This window comes from Schistocerca gregaria, chromosome 2 (genome assembly GCF_023897955.1).
Source record: "Schistocerca gregaria isolate iqSchGreg1 chromosome 2, iqSchGreg1.2, whole genome shotgun sequence".
NCBI lineage: Eukaryota > Metazoa > Arthropoda > Insecta > Orthoptera > Acrididae > Schistocerca > Schistocerca gregaria.
Genome location: NC_064921.1, coordinates 754,241,374 through 754,263,084, shown reverse-complemented (window position 1 = coordinate 754,263,084; position 21,711 = coordinate 754,241,374). Strand labels below are relative to the sequence as shown.

Sequence of the window (21,711 nt, the reverse complement as noted above, 5' to 3'; positions counted from 1 at the left end):
ATATGGCAGGACGAGAGCATACCAATAGTGTGAAAGACGGCTATAATGTGCCCCGTGCATAATAAAGGAGATAAATTAAACTGTCAGGACTATCAAGGAATCTCCCTGCTAAATACTACACTCCTGGAAATTGAAATAAGAACACCGTGAATTCATTGTCCCAGGAAGGGGAAACTTTATTGACACATTCCTGGGGTCAGATACATCACATGATCACACTGACAGAACCACAGGCACATAGACACAGGCAACAGAGCATGCACAATGTCGGCACTAAAACAGTGTATATCCACCTTTCGCAGCAATGCAGGCTGTTATTCTCCCATGGAGACGATCGTAGAGATGCTGGATGTAGTCCTGTGGAACGGCTTTCCATGCCATTTCCACCTGGCGCCTCAGTTGGACCAGCGTTCGTGCTGGACGTGCAGACCGCGTGAGACGACGCTTCATCCAGTCCCAAACATGCTCAATGGGGGACAGATCCGGAGATCTTGCTGGCCAGGGTAGTTGACTTACACCTTCTAGAGCACGTTGGGTGGCACGGGATACATGCGGACGTGCATTGTCCTGTTGGAACAGCAAGTTCCCTTGCCGGTCTAGGAATGGTAGAACGATGGGTTCGATGACGGTTTGGATGTACCGTGCACTATTCAGTGTCCCCTCGACGATCACCAGAGGTGTACGGCCAGTGTAGGAGATCGCTCCCCACACCATGATGCCGGGTGTTGGCCCTGTGTGCCTCGGTCGTATGCAGTCCTGATTGTGGCGCTCACCTGCATGGCGCCAAACACGCATACGACCATCATTGGCACCAAGGCAGAAGCGACTCTCATCGCTGAAGACGACACGTCTCCATTCGTCCCTCCATTCACGCCTGTCGCGACACCACTGGAGGCGGGCTGCACGATATTGGGGCGTGAGCGGAAGACGGCCTAACGGTGTGCGGGACCGTAGCCCAGCTTCATGGAGACGGTTCCGAATGGTCCTCGCCGATACCCCAGGAGCAACAGTGTCCCTAATTTGCTGGGAAGTGGCGGTGCGGTCCCCTACGGCACTGCGTAGGATCCTACGGTCTTGGCGTGCATCCGTGCGTCGCTGCGGTCCGGTCCCAGGTCGCCGGGCACGTGCACCTTCCGCCGACCACTGGCGACAACATTGATGTACTGTGGAGGCCTCACGCCCCACGTGTTGAGCTATTCGGCGGTACGTCCACCCGCCCTCCCGCATGCCCACTATACGCCCTCGCTCAAAGTCCGTCAACTGCACATACGGTTCACGTCCACGCTGTCGCGGCATGCTACCAGTGTTAAAGACTGCGATGGAGCTCCGTATGCCACGGCAAACTGGCTGACACTGACGGCGGCGGTGCACAAATGCTGCGCAGCTAGCGCCATTCGACGGCCAACACCGCGGTTCCTGGTGTGTCCGCTGTGCCGTGCGTGTGATCATTGCTTGTACAGCCCTCTCGCAGTGTCCGGAGCAAGTATGGTGGGTCTGACACACCGGTGTCAATGAGTTCTTTTTTCCATTTCCAGGAGTGTATATATAAAGTGTTCTCCAAGATCCTTACTAGGAAGCTTATTCCTATGTGGAAAAGAGGATTGGGGACAATCACAGTGGCTTTACAAGAAATTGGTCAGCAACTGATAAGATATTCACACTATGCATACTACTTGTAAAACATGAACATAAAATCTACATACACCAGCTTTATATCGATTTTAAGCCTGTGATAGCGTGTCAAGGGTGGCATTGCGGATTGTAATGGCAGAGGCTGGAATACCTAAGAAGCTCGTCGAACTTCCTATGACGATTCTCAGTGAAACCAATTGTAAAGTAAAAATACAAGGCGAAATCGCCAGAGAAGCAGAAGTGAAGAAGGGACTGAAACAGGGTGATAATAGCTCCTCACCGCTATTCAAAGTCTGCCTAGAAAAGGTCGTAAGTCAGACAGAGTTAAATATAGGAGGAACCATTTCTAATTATTCACTGCAGTACCCAGCCAGCCTACGCAGACAATGTGGCATTACTCAAACGAAACAGTGCTGTGCTGACCAATGCCTATCAACAACTGCACAGAGGTACAAGGGAACTTGGCCTGGTAGTCAATGTCGAAAAGACTAAATATATGGCAACGACCTGCCAACGAGACCTACCAAATCTCAGGATAGCCGACAAGAAGTTTGAAAGGATGAGAGACCTCAAGTACCTTGGATCGACTATCACAAAGACGAATGGCATTAGCGGCAAGGTTAAAGCTAGAATAGCACCAGTGGGTAGCAGATGCTACATTGGTACACTACCCACGCTTAGGAGCTTGCTTCTATCACGAAATTCTAAAATCATCATTTACAAAACAGTCATGACTGGTTGTTATGTACGGTGCCGGCATACAGACCATGACTGCAAATGACGAAAGGATCCTTTAAGATTGACACAGCAAGTTTCTGCGTAGGATAAATGGCCCAATATACGATCAAGAAGGTTGGCGCATCCGTACGAATGCAAAACTAGAACAACTATTTGTCACCGCCATTAAAATTTATGATGGCAAAGCTGGAGGCAGACGACGTTCCAGAAAGAGATGGGTGGACGGAACTGAAGAAGACATGAAAAAGCTGGGTGTCAGAGGAAGTAGACGGAAATCTATGGACCAGATACAATGGCAGGATATTGTGATGGAGGCCAAGGGCCTTCAAGGGCTGTAGAGCCGAGGATTAAGTAAGTAAGTAAGCTCCCACAGAGTGGTTTCACTCGAAAGAATGAATGAATGAATAATTCAATTGATATGTAAAATCACAACCGATTGAATCGATTCTTTTCATTTGGTCGCCTCCATCACTAACAAAGGTGAAGACTTTGAACTTGCATTTGAAAACACAGTCTTGAAATCGCTGTTCGGTCTTTCAAAATACGTAGACTATCCTTGGTTATTGATGATTTAAAGAGAATGCTGGGATGGTTTAGTTGAGAATTTTCTGTTTCATCCTTATCCGGTCCGGGGTCGATCTAATGAATTCGTCAAAGATGAGACATTGGATTCTGATCTTTCTTATTATCAGCCCGGCTAGCTTTTCCAGAGGAATCGTCATCTTCGCCATACATAATAAAAATTTTTAACTGATATTGTGCAATCTTGTGGTATACACTTGGTGTCTCGAGTCATTCCATGTATACTTAACTCGCAGAAAAAGCCTAGCTATTTTTTGTCAATAACGATCTTCTTTGTTACATAAGAGACGCCCACTGAATGACCATCAAAAGCCATGAACTATGTTTCACCATTCTGATGCCAAGCCTGCTGGTAACTTCCAACGCCACTGTGAACACAATCAGCCTCAATATAAATATTGTTTGCCTACAGATGTAGTGACATACACGTTCTCTGTCGCATTCTGAGTTCAAATGTAATGACATATCATGCTCATGAACAGAATCTCTTTCAACCAGCATGGATTCCAAATCATGGGTCGTGTGAAACCCAAAACATGTTCTTCTCACATGGCATCCTGAAAGCCATGGATCAAGGAGTCAGGTAGCTGCAGTATTTCTTGACTTCCGAACAGCATTTGATTCAGAACCCCTTATATACTTATTATAGAAAGTACAGTCGTGTGAGATATCATGTGCAGTTTGTGGCTAGATTGAGGATTACAGCACGGAGCTTGTTACCTTGCTATCTACCAACTTCAGGTGTGTACGAATGTCATCGCAGATTTTTTTCCAGATGATGCAATTACCAATAATGAAGTAATATCTGAAAAAAGCTGTACAAATATTCAGTCAGATCATGATAAGATTTCAAAATGGTTTAAAGATTGGCAAATTGATTTAAATGTTCAGAAATATAAAATTTTGCGCTTCACAAAACGGACAAACGTAGTATCCTATGTCTACAATATCGATGAGTCACGGTTGGAATCAGTCAACCCACAAAAATAATTGGGTGTAACAATTTGTAGCGATATGTCAATCAACCCCCCCATGAACCATGGACCTTGCCGTTGGTGGGGAGGCTTGCGGGCCTCAGCGATACAGATGGCCGTACCGTAGGTGCAACCACAACGGAGGGGTATCTGTTGAGAGGCGAGACAAACATGTTGTTCCTGAAGAGGGGCAGCAGCCTTTTCAGTAGTTTGCAGGGGCAACAGTCTGGATGATTGACTGATCTGGCCTTGCAACATTAACCAAAACGGCCTTGCTGTGCTGGTACTGCGAACGGCTGGAAGCAAGGGGAAACTACAGCCGTAATTTTTCCCGAGTACATGCAGCTTTACTGTATGATTAAATGATGATGACGTCCTCTTGGGTAAAATATTCCGGAGGTAAAATAGTCCCCCATTCGGATCACCGGGCGGGGACTACTCAGGAGGACGTCGTTATCAGGAGAAAGAAAACTGGCATTCTACGGATCGGAGCGTGGAATGTCAGATCCCTTAATCGGGCAGGTAGGTTAGAAAATTTAAAAAGGGAAATGGATAGGTTAAAGTTAGATATAGTGGGAATTAGTGAAGTTCGGTGGCAGAAGGAACAAGACTTTTGGTCAGGTGAATACAGGGTTATAAATACAAAATCAAATAGGGGCAATGCAAGAGTAGGTTTAATAATGAATAAAAAATAGGAGTACGGGTAAGCTACTACAAACAGCATAGTGAATGCATTATTGTGGCCAAGATAGACACAAAGCCCATGCCTACTACAGTAGTACAAGTTTATATGCCAACTAGCTCTGCAGATGATGAAGAAATTGATGAAATGTATGATGAGATAAAAGAAATTATACAGGTAGTGAAGGGAGACGAAAATTTAATAGTCATGGGTGACTGGAATTCGTCAGTAGGAAAAAGAGAGAGATCGAAACATAGTAGGTGATTATGGATTGGGGCTAAGAAATGAAAGAGGAAGCCGTCTGGTAGAATTTTGCACAGAGCATAACTTAATCATAGCTAACACTTGGTTCAAGAATCATAAAAGAAGGTTGTATACATGGAAGAATCCTGGAGATACTAAAAGGTATCAGATAGATTATATAATGGTAAGACAGAGATTTAGGAATCAGGTTTTAAATTGTAAGACATTTCCAGGGGCAGATGTGGACTCTGACCACAATCTATTGGCTATGACCTGTAGGTTAAAACTGAAGAAACTGCAAAAAGATGGGAATTTAAGGACATGGGATCTGGATAAGCTGCAAGAACCAGAGGTTGTACAGAGTTTCAAGGAGAGCATAAGGGAACAATTGACAGGAATGGGGGAAAGAAACACAGTAGAGGAAGAATGGGTAGCTCTGGGGGATGAAGTAGTGAAGGCAGCAGAGGATAAAGTAGGTAAAAAGACGAGGGCTGCTAGAAATCCTTGGGTAACAGAAGAAATATTGAATTTAATTGATGAAAGGAGAAAATATAAAAATGCAGTACATGAAGCAGGCAAAAAGGAATACAAACGTCTCAAAAATGAGATCGACAGGAAGTGCAAAATGGCTAAGCAGGGATGGCTAGAGGACAAATGTAAGGATGTAGAAGCTTATCTCACTAGGGGTAAGATAGATACTGCCTACAGGAAAATTAAAGAGACCTTTGGAGAGAAGAGAACCACGTGTATGAATATCAAGAGCTCAGATGGAAACCCAGTTCTAAGCAAAGAAGGGAAGGCAGAAAGGTGGAAGGCGTATATAGAAGGTTTATACAATGGCGATGTACTTGAGGACAATATTATGGAAATGGAAGAGGATGTAGATGAAGACGAAATGGGAGGTAAGATACTGCGTGAAGAGTTTGACAGAGCACTGAAAGACCTGAGTCAAAACATGGCCCCCGAGTAGACAACATTCCATTAGAACTACTGACGGCCTTGGGAGAGCCACTCCTGACAAAACTCTACCAGCTGGTGAACAAGATGTATGAGACAGGTGAAATACCCTCAGACTTCAAGAAGAATATAATAATTCCAATCCCAAAGAAAGCAGGTGCTGATAGATGTGAAAATTACCGATTTATCAGTTTAATAAGTCACAGCTGCAAAATACTAACGCGAATTCTTTACAGACGAATGGAAAAACTGGTAGATGCGGACCTCGGGGAGGATCAGTTTGGATTCCGTAGAAATATTGGAACACGTGAGGCAATACTGACCTTAAGACTTATCTTAGAAGAAAGATTAAGAAAAGGCAAACCTACGTTTCTAGCATTTGTAGACTTAGAGAAAGCTTTTGACAATGTTGACTGGAATACTCTCTTTCAAATTCTGAAGGTGGCAGGGGTAAAATACAGGGAGCGAAATGCTATTTACAATTTGTACAGAAACCAGGTGGCAGTTATTAGAGTCGAGGGGCATGAAAGGGAAGCAGTGGTTGGGAAAGAAGTGAGACAGGGTTGTAGCCTCTCCCCAATGTTATTCAATCTGTATATTGAGCAAGCAGTAAAGGAAACAAAAGAAAAATTTGGAGTAGGTATTAAAATTCATGGAGAAGAAGTAAAAACTTTGAGGTTCGCCGATGACATTGTAATTCTGTCAGAGACGGCAAAGGACTTGGAAGAATAGTTGAACGGAATGGACAGTGTCTTGAAAAGAGGATATAAGATGAACATCAACAAAAGCAAAACGACGATAATGGAATGTAGTCAAATTAAATCGGGTGACGCTGAGGGAATTATATTAGGAAATGAGACACTTAAAGTAGTAAAGGAGTTTTGCTATTTAGGAAGTAAAATAACTGATGATGGTCGAAGTAGAGAGGATATAAAATGTAGACTGGCAATGGCAAGGAAAGCGTTTCTGAAGAAGAGAAATTTGTTAACATGGAATGTAGATTTATGTATCAGGAAGTCGTTTCTGAAAGTATTTGTTTGGAGTGTAGCCATGTATGGAAGTGAAACACGGACGATAACTAGTTTGGACAAGAAGAGAATAGAAGCTTTCGAAATGTGGTGCTACAGAAGAATGCTGAAGATTAGATGGGTAGATCACCTAACTAATGAGAAGGTATTGAATAGGATTGGGGAGAAGAGAAGTTTGTGGCACAACTTGACTAGAAGAAGGGATCGGTTGGTAGGGCATGTTCTGAGGCTTCAAGGGATCACAAATTTAGCATTGGAGGGCAGCGTGGAGGGTAAAAATCGTAGAGGGAGACCAAGAGATGAATACACCAAGCAGATTCAGAAGGATGTAGGTTGCACTAGGTACTGGGAGATGAAGCAGCTTGCACAGGATAGAGTAGCATGGAGAGCTGCATCAAACCAGTCTCAGGACTGAAGACAACAACAACAACAACAATGTCAATCAATTTCATGTTCCAAGAACCATTTGTAAGATTAACTGCAGTGATGTGGAACGAGTCATTTTACATTCACATTACACATGAGAATATGGCCACATTCTGACCATTTACAACTAAGGTCGGAACTTCAAAAATTTTTGGTGTCGACATTGATAAGAATTTAAACTGGAACACACATTTTGGAACACCAAAACAACTTGATTAAACCACATCTACACTTCAGGTCGTTGAAAATCTTGGAGAGAGACGTATCAGTAAATTAAAAGTCGAAATATTTTGCATATTTACTCATTAATGTCACATGGTAAATTTTGTACGGTGAGTCATCTTTAACAAAGGAAGTCTTCATTGCTCAAAAACGTGCGGAAATAATTATAATTGGTGCTCACTTATGATCATCTTGTAAACACATTTTTACAGTTAGACATTTTGACAACTGCTTCACACTACAGTTATTCCCTCATGAAGCTAGTTGTAAATAACCCACTACAATTCGAAAGGAGCAATGGTGTACATAATTGCAATACAAGAAGAAAAAATTGCGTTCATTACACCACATTAACGTTGTCTTTGGTACAAAAAGAGGTGTAAAATAGAGCCACCAAAAAAATCACTTATCCAATGAGATAAAATGTCTGATAGACAGCAAAGTTAAATTTTGAAACAAACTGAAAAGTTTCTCCTTCATAACTCCTATTCTTAAGAGAATTTTGTAATGTGTAAAAATTGGTGAGCAGAAATCTCTTGCATTACCAGTTCTCAAATGATATTTCTCCAACACGCCTTTGCGACGTTGTTATGATTAATAGTACATTTCGTACACATACCATATCATCTAGATTACAGTATAAATAAATTTAGGAAGGCAGTTAGCGACTGCATTGATGATGTACCATCGACAGATGTAGAATAACTTCACACATTCTCCAAAAATATATTGAGACCTGTGCTGTCCATACTGTACATACCAGGCAGGCAGTATTAATAATAACTACAGATTGTTTCAGATGATGCAGTTATCTGCAATGAAGCACTACCTGAAAAAAGCTGCATATGTATCCAGGCTGATCTTGAGAAGATCTCAAAGTGGTGCAAAGACCGACAACAATTTTCAAAATGTAAAATTGTGCACTTCACAAAATGTGGTGTCCTGTGACTATAATATCGATTAGTCACAAATGGGATAAGTCACCTCACTGACGCAATTTGTAGGGATATGAAATGGAAAGATGGAGAGGCTTGCACAGGGTAGACGAGTATGGAGATATCTACATCAAATCATTGTTCGGACTGAACGCTACAACAATAACAATGAAATGGAACTATCACAATGGCTCAGCGGAAGGTAACGCAGGTGACAAACTTCGGTTCATTGATAGCATGGTGGGAAGTTGCAGTCAGCCTGTACAGAAGATTGCTAACAAAACACTTACACAACCCATCCAAGAATACTGCACAAGCGTATGTGATCCATACGAAATTGAGCTAATAAAGGATATTGAAAGTGTACAAAAAAAGGCAGTGCCAATGATAAGTGTGCTTTACTAACGGGTGAGCTTCAAAGAAATGCTAAAAAAAATGTAAACTATTAAAAACATGGAGAGAAGCACCAACTATCCTACGAAAGCCTACTATCGAAGATTCAAGAACCAGTATGAAAGGACAGGCTCAGACCCGAGGGAGGGGAGGGGAGAGGGGCAAACCGGGTATCTGCCGCGGCCCCATTTTCAGACAAATTCATATACTTGAAGAAGAAAACCTTGTTTCGCAAAGTGCCTAGCATCCAGTGCACGCTGGTCTGTCGATTATTCATGTGATTTTTAAACGAATCCCAGTTGGTTTTTGAACACATTCTAAGTTGATTTCTGAACGAGTCGTAAGTGCGTGCATAGTGTACGTGATGTCTGCTAGGACAATCCCCGTGGCATCTAGAAATGAACTTTCACGCAGACAAAAGGGGATGGGGCTGTAGGCTCTAAGCCCAATAAACCCGAATCGTTGAATGCCAGTCGCTGTTTGTTTATGTGGTTGATTGTGTAAGAACGATCAGCGTTGTTGTAATTATTAGCAAAATCCATAGATTCAAACTACCAGACTGGAAATAAAACGACTAACAAGAATAACAAGTAAGAAAGATTACGTTTTATCTTCTCATTATATTCACGAAAATGAAATTTTGACAGAAAATTTTTGCCAGATCGCTACTCTACTGAGGACCAGTTGTACAGTCTACGGTTACCAGCCGCTGTAAGTTCTATTCTCGGAAACTACATCTACATCCATACTCCGTAAGCCACCTGACGGTGTATGGCGGAGGGTACCTTGAGTACCTCTACCGGTTCTCCCTTCTATTCCAGTCTCGTATTGTTCGTGGAAAGAAAAATTGTCAGTATGCCTCTGTGTGGACTCTGATTTTATCCTCATGGTCTCTTCGCGAGATACGTAGGAGGGAGCAATATACTGCTTGACTCCTCGGCGGAGGTATGTTCTCGAAACTTCATCAAAAGCCCGTACCGAGCTACTGAGCGTCTTTCCTGCAGTCTTCCACTGGAGTTTATCTATCATCTCCGTAACGCTTTCGCGATTACTAAATGATCCTGCAACGAAGCGCGCTGCTCTCCGTGGGATCTTCTCTATCTCTTCTATTAACCCTATCTGGTACGAATCCCACACTGCTGAGCAGTATTGAAGCAGTGGGCGAACAAGCGTACTGTAACCTACTTCCTTTGTTTTCTCATTGCATTTCCTTGGGATTCTTCCAATGAATCTGTCTGGCACCTGCTTTACCGACGATTAATTTTATATGGTCATTCCATTTTAAATCACTCGTAGTGCCTACTCCCAGATAATTTATGGAATTAACGGCTTCCAGTTTCTGACCTGCTATATTGTAGCTAAATGATAAAGGATCTTTCTTTGTATGTATTCGCAGCACATTACACTTGTCTACATTGAGATTCATTTGCCATTCCGTGCACCATGCGTCAATTCGTTGCAGATCCTCCTGCATTTCAGTACAATTTTCCATTGTGACAACCTCTCGATATACTACAGTATTATCCGCAAAAAGCCTCAGTGAACTTCCGATGTTATCCACAAGGTCATTTATATATATTGTGAATATCAACGGTCCTACGACACTCCCCTGCGGCACGTCTGATATCACTCTTACTTCGGAAGACTTCTCTCCATTGAGAATGACATGCTGCGTTCTGTTATTTAGGAATTCTTCAATCCAATCACACAATTGGTCTGATAATCCATATGCTCTTACTTTTTCATTAAACGACTGTGGGAACTGTATCAAACCCCTTGAGGAAGTCAAGAATCACAGCATCTATCTCGGAACCCGTGTCTATGGCCCTCTGAGTCTCGTGGACGAATAGAGCGAGCTGGATTTCACACGATCGTCTTTTTCGAAATCCATGCTGATTCCTACAGAGTAGATTTTTAGTCTCCAGAAAAGTCATTATACTCGAACACAATACGTGTTCCAAAATTCTACAACTGATCGACGTTAGAGATATAGGTGTATAGTTCTGCACACCTGTTCGACGCCCCTTCTTAAAAACGGGGATCACCTGTGCCCTTTTCCAATCCTTTGGAACGCTACGCTCTTCTAGAGATCTACGGTACACCGCTGCAAGAAGGGGGGCAAGTTCCTTCGCGTACTCTGTGTAAAATCGAACTGGTATCCCATCAGGTCCAGCTGCGTTTCCTCTTTTGAGCGGTTTTAATCGTTTTTCTATCCCTCTGTCATCTATTTCGGTATCTACCATTTTGTCATCTGTCCGACAATCTAGAGAAGGAACTACAGTGCAGTCTTCCTCTGTGAAACAGCTTCGGAAAAAGACATTTAGTATTTCGGGCTTTAGTCTGTCATTCTCTGTTTCAGTACCATTTTGGTCACAGAGTATCTGGATATTTTGTTTTGAAACGCGTTGTAAGAATACTTCATAACACGTGACCGGAGAATAAACGCGGTATAACTGATCCGGTGATTCTGGCAGAGTTAGCGAAGTTAACCGGGGAACAGGTTTTAACAATGGCAGGAATAGTTACAGAATTAGTGATTACAATATTGTTTGTCAGAAAGAGGAAGGAGAAGAAACGGGGACATCATACAAATTATATGGAAGAATATGACGATTCCAAATTTACATAAAAATTTCGTACTACTACGTTTCGATCTCATGCTTGAGAAACTGGAGCGTATGAATGAAATGTGAAACTATTTCCAAACTTTTTGCTTGTAGTAGGCTTAATAGGCATTTGATATTGGTACTTCGTGAATTATATTATGTAATGAGGTACATAAAAATAACCATTCGCGCCACAATAGTCTTGCTTATTTGGCGTGTGTTAAAATTGCTGGAATATTGGAAAGGTCTATTGCGTTTTATCTAGCAGACAATGATAAAACAGGCGTAAGCAGATCGAGAATCCACACCAGTCTTGGGTACTATCCGTATTAACAACTTTTTCAATATTAGACAACAACATTTTCAGTTTTCATGTTGAAAAACGGTTGATGAACTTAGATGAGGTAATAGATTCTATCGCAGACAGGAAAGCATGACGTACAAAGCTGTACCAAGATTAGTCAGAAAAAAATGTTGGGACCTATGGATTGAAGAAATGTGAACTGTCTTGCTTGCCTCTTGTCTTTACTGGTTTTATGTTTCCTATATATAACTTTACGTCACATGAAAGTGGAAGTTGTTAGCTAATAGGCAATAAAGAATGCAAATTTTCTAAAGAGTTTCTATCCTCCCGGTCACAAATACTCACCTAGTACTAACCGTGAGTTTTTTTAAGGCGGTAGATTGGCAAACCGGATGACTGGGAGGAGGAGAGGCACCACTGAACATTTTAATTTCCACTGTCCTGAATATAGGTTTGATGGCTTCCATTACAAAATATACACGTTTGGATTCCACAGAACGAAATACGCTGACGTGCGATAGAATCCTGTGTGAAGAGGCATGGCACTGCACTTTGGCACACTTAAGACCAAATAACATGTCTTACATTTCCTTGACCCTATATGTTTTATATATCAAACCCTTCAGAAAGACGTATGCTACTAAATGAAGACTTTTTGAAAAGTCGATTAAAAAAAATTGACGCCCTCTCTCAAAAAGTCGTTCGGAAGTATTGTAGATCCGGGCCTGTTAAGCGAGCAATTTAAGAATACGCTAGAGCCACCTAAGTGGCGCTCCCGTAGGCACCGCGAATACAATCCGGTATTAGACTAATTACAGCGTGCACAGAGACATTTAAGCCGGCCGGAGTGGCCGAGCGGTTCTAGGCGCTACAGTCTGGAACCGCGCGACCGCTACGGTCGCAGGTTCGAATCCTGCCTCGGGCATGGATGTGTGTGATGTAGTTCTAGGGGACTGATGACCTCAGAAATTAAGTCCCGTAGTGCTCAGAGCCATTTACTGTCATTCTTTCAATGGTCCACGCAAGAATGGACCGGAAGAAATCCTGAAGTCTGCTATCTTGCCATGCACTTCACAATTGTCTGCGGACTATGACTGCAGATTTATGTATCATATTCATGCCGGTAACAAACTACTTCAAAATACGGTATGATGCTATTCTGCCTGCATGCCTCGATTTTAAAGTGATGTTACCATTCTCAGCCACTGCTTAACACCACATCAAAATCTATACCACATTTAAAAAAGTGCAAGTGAATGCAGTAGAATTATGTAGTTATATTTTAATAGAGCAGGCAAAAACAGCGATCCAAGCAGCATGTGTGGCACAATGGATCTAACAATAACACATCAACATCGAGCTGAAAAAAAAGACGACTTTTCCTGAATTTCATAATGCGACAGGCAATAAATTTACGTAGCCGTGTTAATCCTCAAAATATGGCATAGTTGTGTGACGTAGCCATAGGTGAATGAACGCATCTCCTTAAGGCTTAAATGACAGTTAATAAAGCAAAATCAACGTCGAGCTCCTCTTAAGTTTTATGGAATCATTACTCAATAGATTAAAAAAGAATTGCAACGTGTATAACACATAAAAATATCCATCAAGTAGATGTAACTAACAATGTCCTCCCGAGCATGTTATTTTTTTCTTAGAAAACAAGAATTAAACACTGGATAAGTTTTCCCAATCTGCCGTGTTTCTCGAACATTGGAGCAGTAAGCGCGGCGTCGCAGTTTCTCAACACGCAGCCCTCTTTCTAGTTCTTCGCTCTTACCTTCTTGAGCGCTGCGATTCTGTCCATTTCTCGCAGTCGCGGCGTTCAAACGCCGCTCAACAGCTTACTTGCAGCCGGCTGCATCGCGACTGGCTGATGAAACAGGTAAGCCGCAGTTCGAGGCGACGTCTCGTGGCGAAGACAACCGAAGGACGCGCCGAAGTCGTGATCGATAACCGTGAGCAATCGATACTCCTAGTCGACCAAAGATGGGGGTAAAATTCATTTATGGGAAGAGATTCGAAAACTTCGTATAGAGAGAGATATTACAAACAGAAAACGAAATCAAATGAAGCATACCTAAAAACGAATGAAAATGATATCAATATACTTCACGCCATGTTAGAATTGAGAAACTTCAGTATTTATGACATCATACTCCTAAATTATGTTTTAGAATGATATAATTTTGCAGGTATTTTGAGTAGTATATATGCGGATACTGTCTGCGAAACGTGTTGCGAATAGAGTTAGTATTAAAGCAGCTATAAATTATTACGTCATGCTTGATGCTGGAATTTTACTGCAGGTATAGGGAAAATGTAAGCGATAAATTTCTCCCCTGTCATTCTTCTGTGGGAGATGTCAGCGAGAAAAAGTTTCGAAATGGTTTGAAATTGTGTATAAAATTTGATAGAAATCCTAACTGCTTTCATTCTCAATTACTGGATGAATGTAGTCTGCATAATTTGCGCACCGTGATTGTTGCTCTGTCAATACCTACACATAAATTGTAACCGTAGTACTTTGTATTAAACCTTTAATGCGAGATCATACCTCTTACATAGTAGATTACGAAAGCATTTTAAATTCTTAATTAAGTAAATAATTATAAGAAGTACTAAAAATAAAATTTTTGTTACCCCTGAAAGCCATGAGATAGGCAACCTGTAACTGGAACTGTACTCTGTTTTAGACGCTTAGTAGTACAGATAGGACAGTAATAAGAGTAATAAGACCACGCTTCAACTATTGTTGTGCATGCTATAGTTGGACGGCGTGGAGGGATGAATGAACACATACAAATGTACTTCCGGTGACTGTACTAGCGCCACCATTAAATTTATGGCACAGACACCAACGACATGCATTTGTTATCAAATATCAACAGACACACGTGCACCTTGTAATATGATCCACAAGGTATCCACCAAAATGCCTGATGGCACATTATTGGGTAAAGAAGGAATTTCTACTAATAAGACAAGAATTTATTGAAAGGAAACACCTTATCGAGAGATCTCCACTATTGATAACCTGCACTGATATCATAGAATAAATTGGCAGAAAAAGAAAGAAGTTCTTCAACAGATCACTGCACATAATACAAATAATACAATAACATATTACGCCCGGTTATTAAGGAGGTTAAAATAATTTATAGTGATTCCTGTACCTATACTGCAAAAAAAATGAAAGATTAGATTAGATTAATACTTGTTCCATAGATCATGAATACGACACTTCGTAATGATGTGGAACGTGTCAGGTTAATAAAAGATGTCTGTACAAGAAATTACATTACACAAAATATTGCATGACTAGAAAGATAGGTCCCTTATCATTTAGCTACAAAATAGCAGGTCAGCAACTGGAAGCAGTTAATTCCATAAATTATCTGGGAGTACGCATTAGGAGTGATTTAAAATGGAATGATCATATAAAGTTGATCGTCGGTAAAGCAGATGCCAGACTGAGATTCATTGGAAGAATCCTAAGGAAATGCAATCCGACAACAAAGGAAGTAGGTTACAGTACGCTTGTTCGCCCAATGCTTGAATACTGCTCAGCAGTGTGGGATCCGCACCAGGTAGGGTTGATAGAAGAGATAGAGAAGATCCAACGGAGAGCAGCGCGCTTCGTTACAGGATCATTTAGTAATTGCGAAAGCATTACGGATATGGTAGATAAACTCCAGTGGAAGACTCTGCAGGAGAGACGCTCAGTAGCTCGGTACGGGCTTTTGTTGAAGTTTCGAGAACATACCTTCACCGAAGAGTCAAGCAGTATATTGCTCCCTCCTACGTATATCTCGCGAAGAGACCATGAGGATAAAATCAGAGAGATTAGAGCCCACACAGAAGCATACCGACAATCCTTCTTTCCACGTACAATACGAGACTGGAATAGAAGGGAGAACCGATAGAGGTACTCAGGGTACCCTCCGCCACACACCGTCAGGTGGCTTGCGGAGTACGGATGTAGATGTAGATGTAGAATGATTAAGTTTTTTTTTTACTTAGTTTATATCTAAAAATTCAGCCAATGAGTAGAAGGAGTTGTCATCTAGAAATTCTTTTAATTTATTTTTAAATGTTAGTTGGCTATCTGTCAGGCTTTTGATGCTGTTTGGTAGGTACCCAAAGACTTTTGTGGCAGCATAATTTACCCCTTTCTGTGCCAAAAACATGTTTGGGTTTCATCTGGAAGGCAATAAGAAACTATAAAAAAAAGTGAAGACATTGTTCTGATGCATAATGTTAAGAGTACAAAAGTCTTCAGTCAACAGAACCTGGAAACAAGATCAATAGTTACCTTCCTGGTGCACCAGTAGATGAAAATTTAAAAGAAAAACACTTCACCAGAAATATAAAGCCAACCAGAAACAAAATCATGTCTTACAAAAACGAATTGCATGTTACCGATATAACCAGTGAAGAAGTAGTAAAAACTGTTAAGAACTAATTATTACAGTGACAGTATACAATGTCTGATCAGAGAAAAAAGTGTACAAAATATAATGGAGCTTCTAATACATATGTGTAATATCACACTCCAATCAAGTATTTTTGTAGAAACACTAAAAGCATCTAAAATAACACCCATTCAAAATGTGGGATAGAAAAATAAAGAATGTAATTACTGCTGTCAGTTTTTAAAAGATGCCAGAGTATATTACGTATTATATGTTGACAAAAATTCATTAACAGAAGTGATATACTAGCTCACAGCATGGCTTTGGCAGCCATAAATCAACAGAAACTGCTCTAAAACTTATTTATGACAACAGGGGCAGTACCAGTGGTGTCTTTGCAAACCACACAGTGCTTGCTGCATGTTGCTCACATCTCCACAGAAGAAGTTACATTCAAAAAGACCACCAGCATGCCACCTTCAGACACACTCTCTCTATGGCTTGCTATCTTCCAATGTGTGGCGCTATGGATGCCACTAAAGGAGACTTTCCTCGCATCACTCACAGCATGCCATTGTATTTGTAGCAGTGGTAGTAGTTGTAGTAACAGTTGAAGTCATAATTTTATTCATCAGAAGATCGCTTTTACAATGATATTAGATATGTCCTGGTATACCAACTAACATATGGAGGCAATTATATGTTTAAAGGTTGAATATGACAAGAATGGGCCAGGTATTCCGCCATGGCCTTATAACAGATACCATCTCAGCATTTGCCTGAAGTAATTTAGGGAAATAATGGAAAACTAAAACCAAAATGAATAGTTGAAAACTGGCACCTCCACCCTCTTGAATAAGATGTTGCTCTGTTTAAAACAGTGTGGCCTGATTTGGTTTATTTCTTGTGTACAATACTGTTTTACGGAGAAGTAATTTATATAAAAGGCTAATGCTACACTATTGATCCATTTCTCACTCACAGTCACTACACACACTATGAATAGGCCTACATTATTTCATAATGCCACACACTCCGTCAGCTGGCATCAGGATCATTTTGTGTACTGAAACATCCTGTTTACCAGTCTGCAAAAGTGAGTTGGCATTCCTCTATAACGAGTGAGATACTGAGCTCAAGAAAGTGAATAATGTGTTAGCTCCGTGAGTAACTTTTCCCAGAAAAGAGAACAATGGAATGAAATAAATAAGTTGTGTGTTCTACATCTACATCTACATCCATACTCCGCAAGCCACCTGACGGTGTGTGGCGGAGGGTACCCTGAGTACCTCTATCGGTTCTCCCTTCTATTCCAGTCTCGTATTGTACGTGGAAAGAAGGATTGTCGGTATGCTTCTGGGTGGGCTCTAATCCCTCTGATTTTATCCTCATGGTCTCTTCGTGAGATATACGTAGGAGGGAGCAATATACTGCTTGACTCTTCGGTGAAGGTATGTTCTCGAAACTTTAACAAAAGCCCGTACCGAGCTACTGAGCATCTCTCCTGCAGAGTCTTCCACTGGAGTTTATCTATTATCTCCTTAATGCTTTCGCGATTACTAAATGATCCTGTAACGAAGCGCGCTGCTCTCCGTTGGATCTTCTCTATCTCTTCTATCAACCCTATCTGGTGCGGATCCCACACTGCTGAGCAGTATTCAAGCAGTGGGTGAACAAGCGTACTGTAACCTACTTCCTTTGTTGTCGGATTGCATTTCCTTAGGATTCTTCCAATGAATCTCAGTCTGGCATCTGCTTTACCGACGATCAACTTTATATGATCATTCCATTTTAAATCACTCCTAATGCGTACTCCTAATGCATGTTTTTACCAAATCCCCACTCTGCATTATCTAAGTAATCCTTATATGTATAAAAAGTATTCTTAACAGGTACTTTTAACTGCCCTTTGAAATAAGTTTGTTTCAGTAATTTCTTTAATCTCCCTTGGCAATTTATTGTACAACTTTATTATTTGACAGAAATGCTATTTTGAGTTTTGTGTTTGTTCTTTCCTGGTAAATGTAAGTTCAGTCTAGTGATTGTTCCATGGTCATAGACAGAGCTGTTTGTACAGTAATTATCAATGTTATTTTATGTGCATACAATTGAGTGTCAAATGTACTCCCGTGGTGTAGTTCAAATCCCCAGCTATGATGACCAAAATATAGAGACCATAAAATGCAGACTGGCTACACCAAAAAAAGCATTTCTAAAAAATAAGCTGCCTTGTATGCAAGTGAAAAGCAGATTATAGGAAGAGAATAGAAGCTTTTGAAATGTGGTGCTGCAGAAGTATGCTTAAGATTAGATGGATAGATAGAATAAAAAATGAGGGGATGCTCAACAGAATTGAAGAAAAAAGAAATGTGTGACACAATTTGACTAAGAGAAGGGAAATTTGGGAAATGGAAGGAAGTTTGTGTGTGTGTGTTGGGGGGGGGGGGGGGGGGGCTGTAAATGGAGACCAAGACTTGAATAAATTAAGCAGGTTGAAATGGATGCAGGTTACAGTAGTTACATGAAAATCAAGATTCTTGACAGGATAGACAAGCATGAAGAGCTGCATCAGATCAGTCTTTGGGCTGAAAACTACAATAACAACAACAGCAAGCACTTGGGATGACTGATCACACTGTTTTCCTTAGAAGGGCTCATCAGATCTTTTTAGGGAGTGTCGAATGAGTGGATTCAGTCATTTATGAGCAACTGTAAATAGACTTGGCATAAGATTTACAGAAAAAATCTCTGAATGTGTTACACAGAGGTCTGTACAGGGGTCACTTTTTCCTTATATGTTTTAATCACCGATCTCAAATTCCTAGGCATATGAGACAATAGTTTTTGCTGATAACACAAGTTATAATGAAATCTGGAGTGAATTTAAACTATTCAAGAAAAAAACATGCAGTGCCACAGTCCTCACTTAAACCAGCTAATTATAAATATTGATAAAACAATAGCTCTAAATTTGCACAGTGTACAAATCATAAATGTGCAATAGGCAACTGTCACCATTAATAATGAATTGATGAGTATATTGATCCAGATAAAAATGAAGGGGGAAATATATGTGGCACAAATTGACTGAAATATGAGTAAAGGTTGTTATGCCCTTAAGGATGCTGGGAACATGACTGTTCAACAAAAAATATGAAATTAGTCAGAGACACACAAAAAGTTCAAACATTCTGAGTCACTGTACAAAACAGCAAGGTAACCTGCACATTACGCCTAAAAACTCTGACATATGTCAGAAAGAGACCTATCACATACTATATAATATATCATAGATGTAAAAAATCTTTGAGATACAAGTACAGGTGTAGTTACTATATTAGTACTACTAGAAAAGGTGTTTGCCTTCCTCTGCTCTGTAAATGACTTACACTGCCAGTTATAGAAGGATGTCGGATGCATCATGCAACTTCCTATTTTCCACATTAATAAATAGTTGTCAATGGTAAAATAAATGAAAAGTGCCAGAGAAAAATTCTAGGGCCTACTGGATATTGAACCCTGAATGTTTCATTTTAAGTCTTTTACTTACTTTTTATTATTATTATTTCTTCTCAGAATGAAGCCAAATGAAGAGAAGAAATCAAAATTATGGTCTCTGTGAAGAAAATGTCTTCTGCGAAAGGAATCTTTCATGGACTAAAAACTCTTGTTGGCAACAGAATCTAACTTAATGTTTGGAATTCTTTGATCTCTAGTACCTTCATACAATGAACCACAGCTTCTAACACAGAAAAGTAGTGTATATTTTAAGTCACAATTAATGAACTGAATGTGAGACTTATTAATGTTTTGTAATTGCACAGCATTACACAAACCTCTTAAATTACAATCTATAAATCAGAATGTGCAGATGTAAATAAATACAATATGGCCCTAGAATTGTGATTCTGATATCATAAAGTATGCAGCAGTATACATGATCCAACGGATGCATCCAAAAAAAAGTCAAGCTGAACTTATGCATACACGCAAGTTTGAAATGATAATCCTTCCACAATAGCATCCCATTAATTGCAGAAGTATTACACATGGATTTGCATATGGGAACACAACACTGATGATTCAGAAATTAAGTAAGTGGCCAGAAGTGTTTACATGGATAAAACAAACATTTATGATTCGTTGTGTCCACTGAGGGGTGCTTTTTAAATTATGGAGGACTTCCTTTCTTCTTTTACTTCCAAACCATTCACTGAGTTTCTTCTTCTTTTCTTCTGTCTATCCTGGAGCTTGCCAAGGGGGAATCTCAGCAAATTTGCAGCTGTTAATTATGGTTCTAAATTTTGATCTATCTGGAAATATTTCTTTGGAAGTGCCAATTATTACTAGGCCTTCATAAATTTCTGTTAGCCAATTGTTTTTGTTAATTTTTGGTGGGGCTAAGATCAGAATTTTCTTTGTGAGCCCATTGATATTCATTTTATGAAATTGGCCATAAAATTTTGATTAATGTTTCCTGGTGGTATATGTGGCTTTTTTCTGTAACTTGATCAATCTCTTTTTTCTCCATACAAATACCAATTCTGCATTCTGGATGCAATGTCAATCATATAAACAAAAATGATAGAAGAGTACACAGAAACAGCATCAGAAGATATTATTGTGATAATGTTGATCACACAGTCAGCTACAATTCTGCTACACATATATACAAATTAAAATCTCTTTTTTCATACCAATCTGTATACTTCTCATGTTTGGGTTATCCTGAGAATTGCTAAAAGGCTGAATTTAATAGAGATAAGGTAGTAATAAGCTCTCGAAGTAATGGGAAGACAGGAAAACTACCAAAACAATCAGTATGTGAAGAAAAAGTACATGATAAACATCCAACACTCAAATTATTTTATTTTATTTCCTTGTTTACTATGGACAGAGTAGAGCTTAAAGGCTCTCTGTTATACGAGACTTGACTCATTACATTTTACAGTGTAGTCAATGTTATGTTTAAGTAGCAAAGACAGTTAATTGTAATATCTATTTTACTGATAAGAATATTAAAACAATGAAAATTTATAAAGAGAGGAAGGGAAAATGTGAATAGAAACTAGGGGGAAGAGAAAAGAAGACAACTATTTAAAATATGTCTTTGTGTAACGATATTGAGACTGCACATTAAGGTGTTGTGTTAACAAGCACTATACTGGGTGAATATAATGACATATGACCACTTTACGTAGAATAATGTATTTGTTGCAATGCACTGATACAAAGTCATAATTCACTAATGATCACAATGGTGAGAGAAAACAGACTGAGTCAAAGAAGATATCATTGAGCTTCACAGCAGTGTAGGCACAACGGGGAAGGAAATGAAGGACTGGCACTGCCGTCGATGGGGTGGAATGGCGATGGCAACATGGTGTGCGAGATTAAGTGACCAGTCGTGTTGTGGCAGACTCATGAGGGACTGTACCATTTCTGCTTTTTGTTATGTAGGACACCAAAGTTACTGGAGGCCTACCTGTTGATGGGTCTGTGAACAAGAACATTGATGAATATAGCTCTTGAAGTGAAGTCACAGTTCCTGGAGACCGTGTAGCCTCGTAGCCA

General features: G+C 40.3%; 1 protein-coding gene across 2 annotated transcripts in view; it reads right to left on the bottom strand.

The window, feature by feature from the left end:
* Positions 1-13,636, bottom strand: part of LOC126334943 (cyclic nucleotide-gated cation channel beta-1) — a 181,187-nt gene extending 167,551 nt beyond the window's left edge. The window contains exon 1 of one of the 2 annotated variants that reach the window (XM_049997686.1): positions 13,503-13,636. In XM_049997686.1, the coding sequence (XP_049853643.1) occupies positions 13,503-13,529 (27 nt within the window). In that variant the 5' untranslated portion in view covers positions 13,530-13,636. The remainder of the gene's footprint in view (positions 1-13,502) is intronic. The other variant, XM_049997687.1, reaches the window with a different exon arrangement.
* Between the last annotated feature and the right edge of the window lie 8,075 nt (positions 13,637-21,711).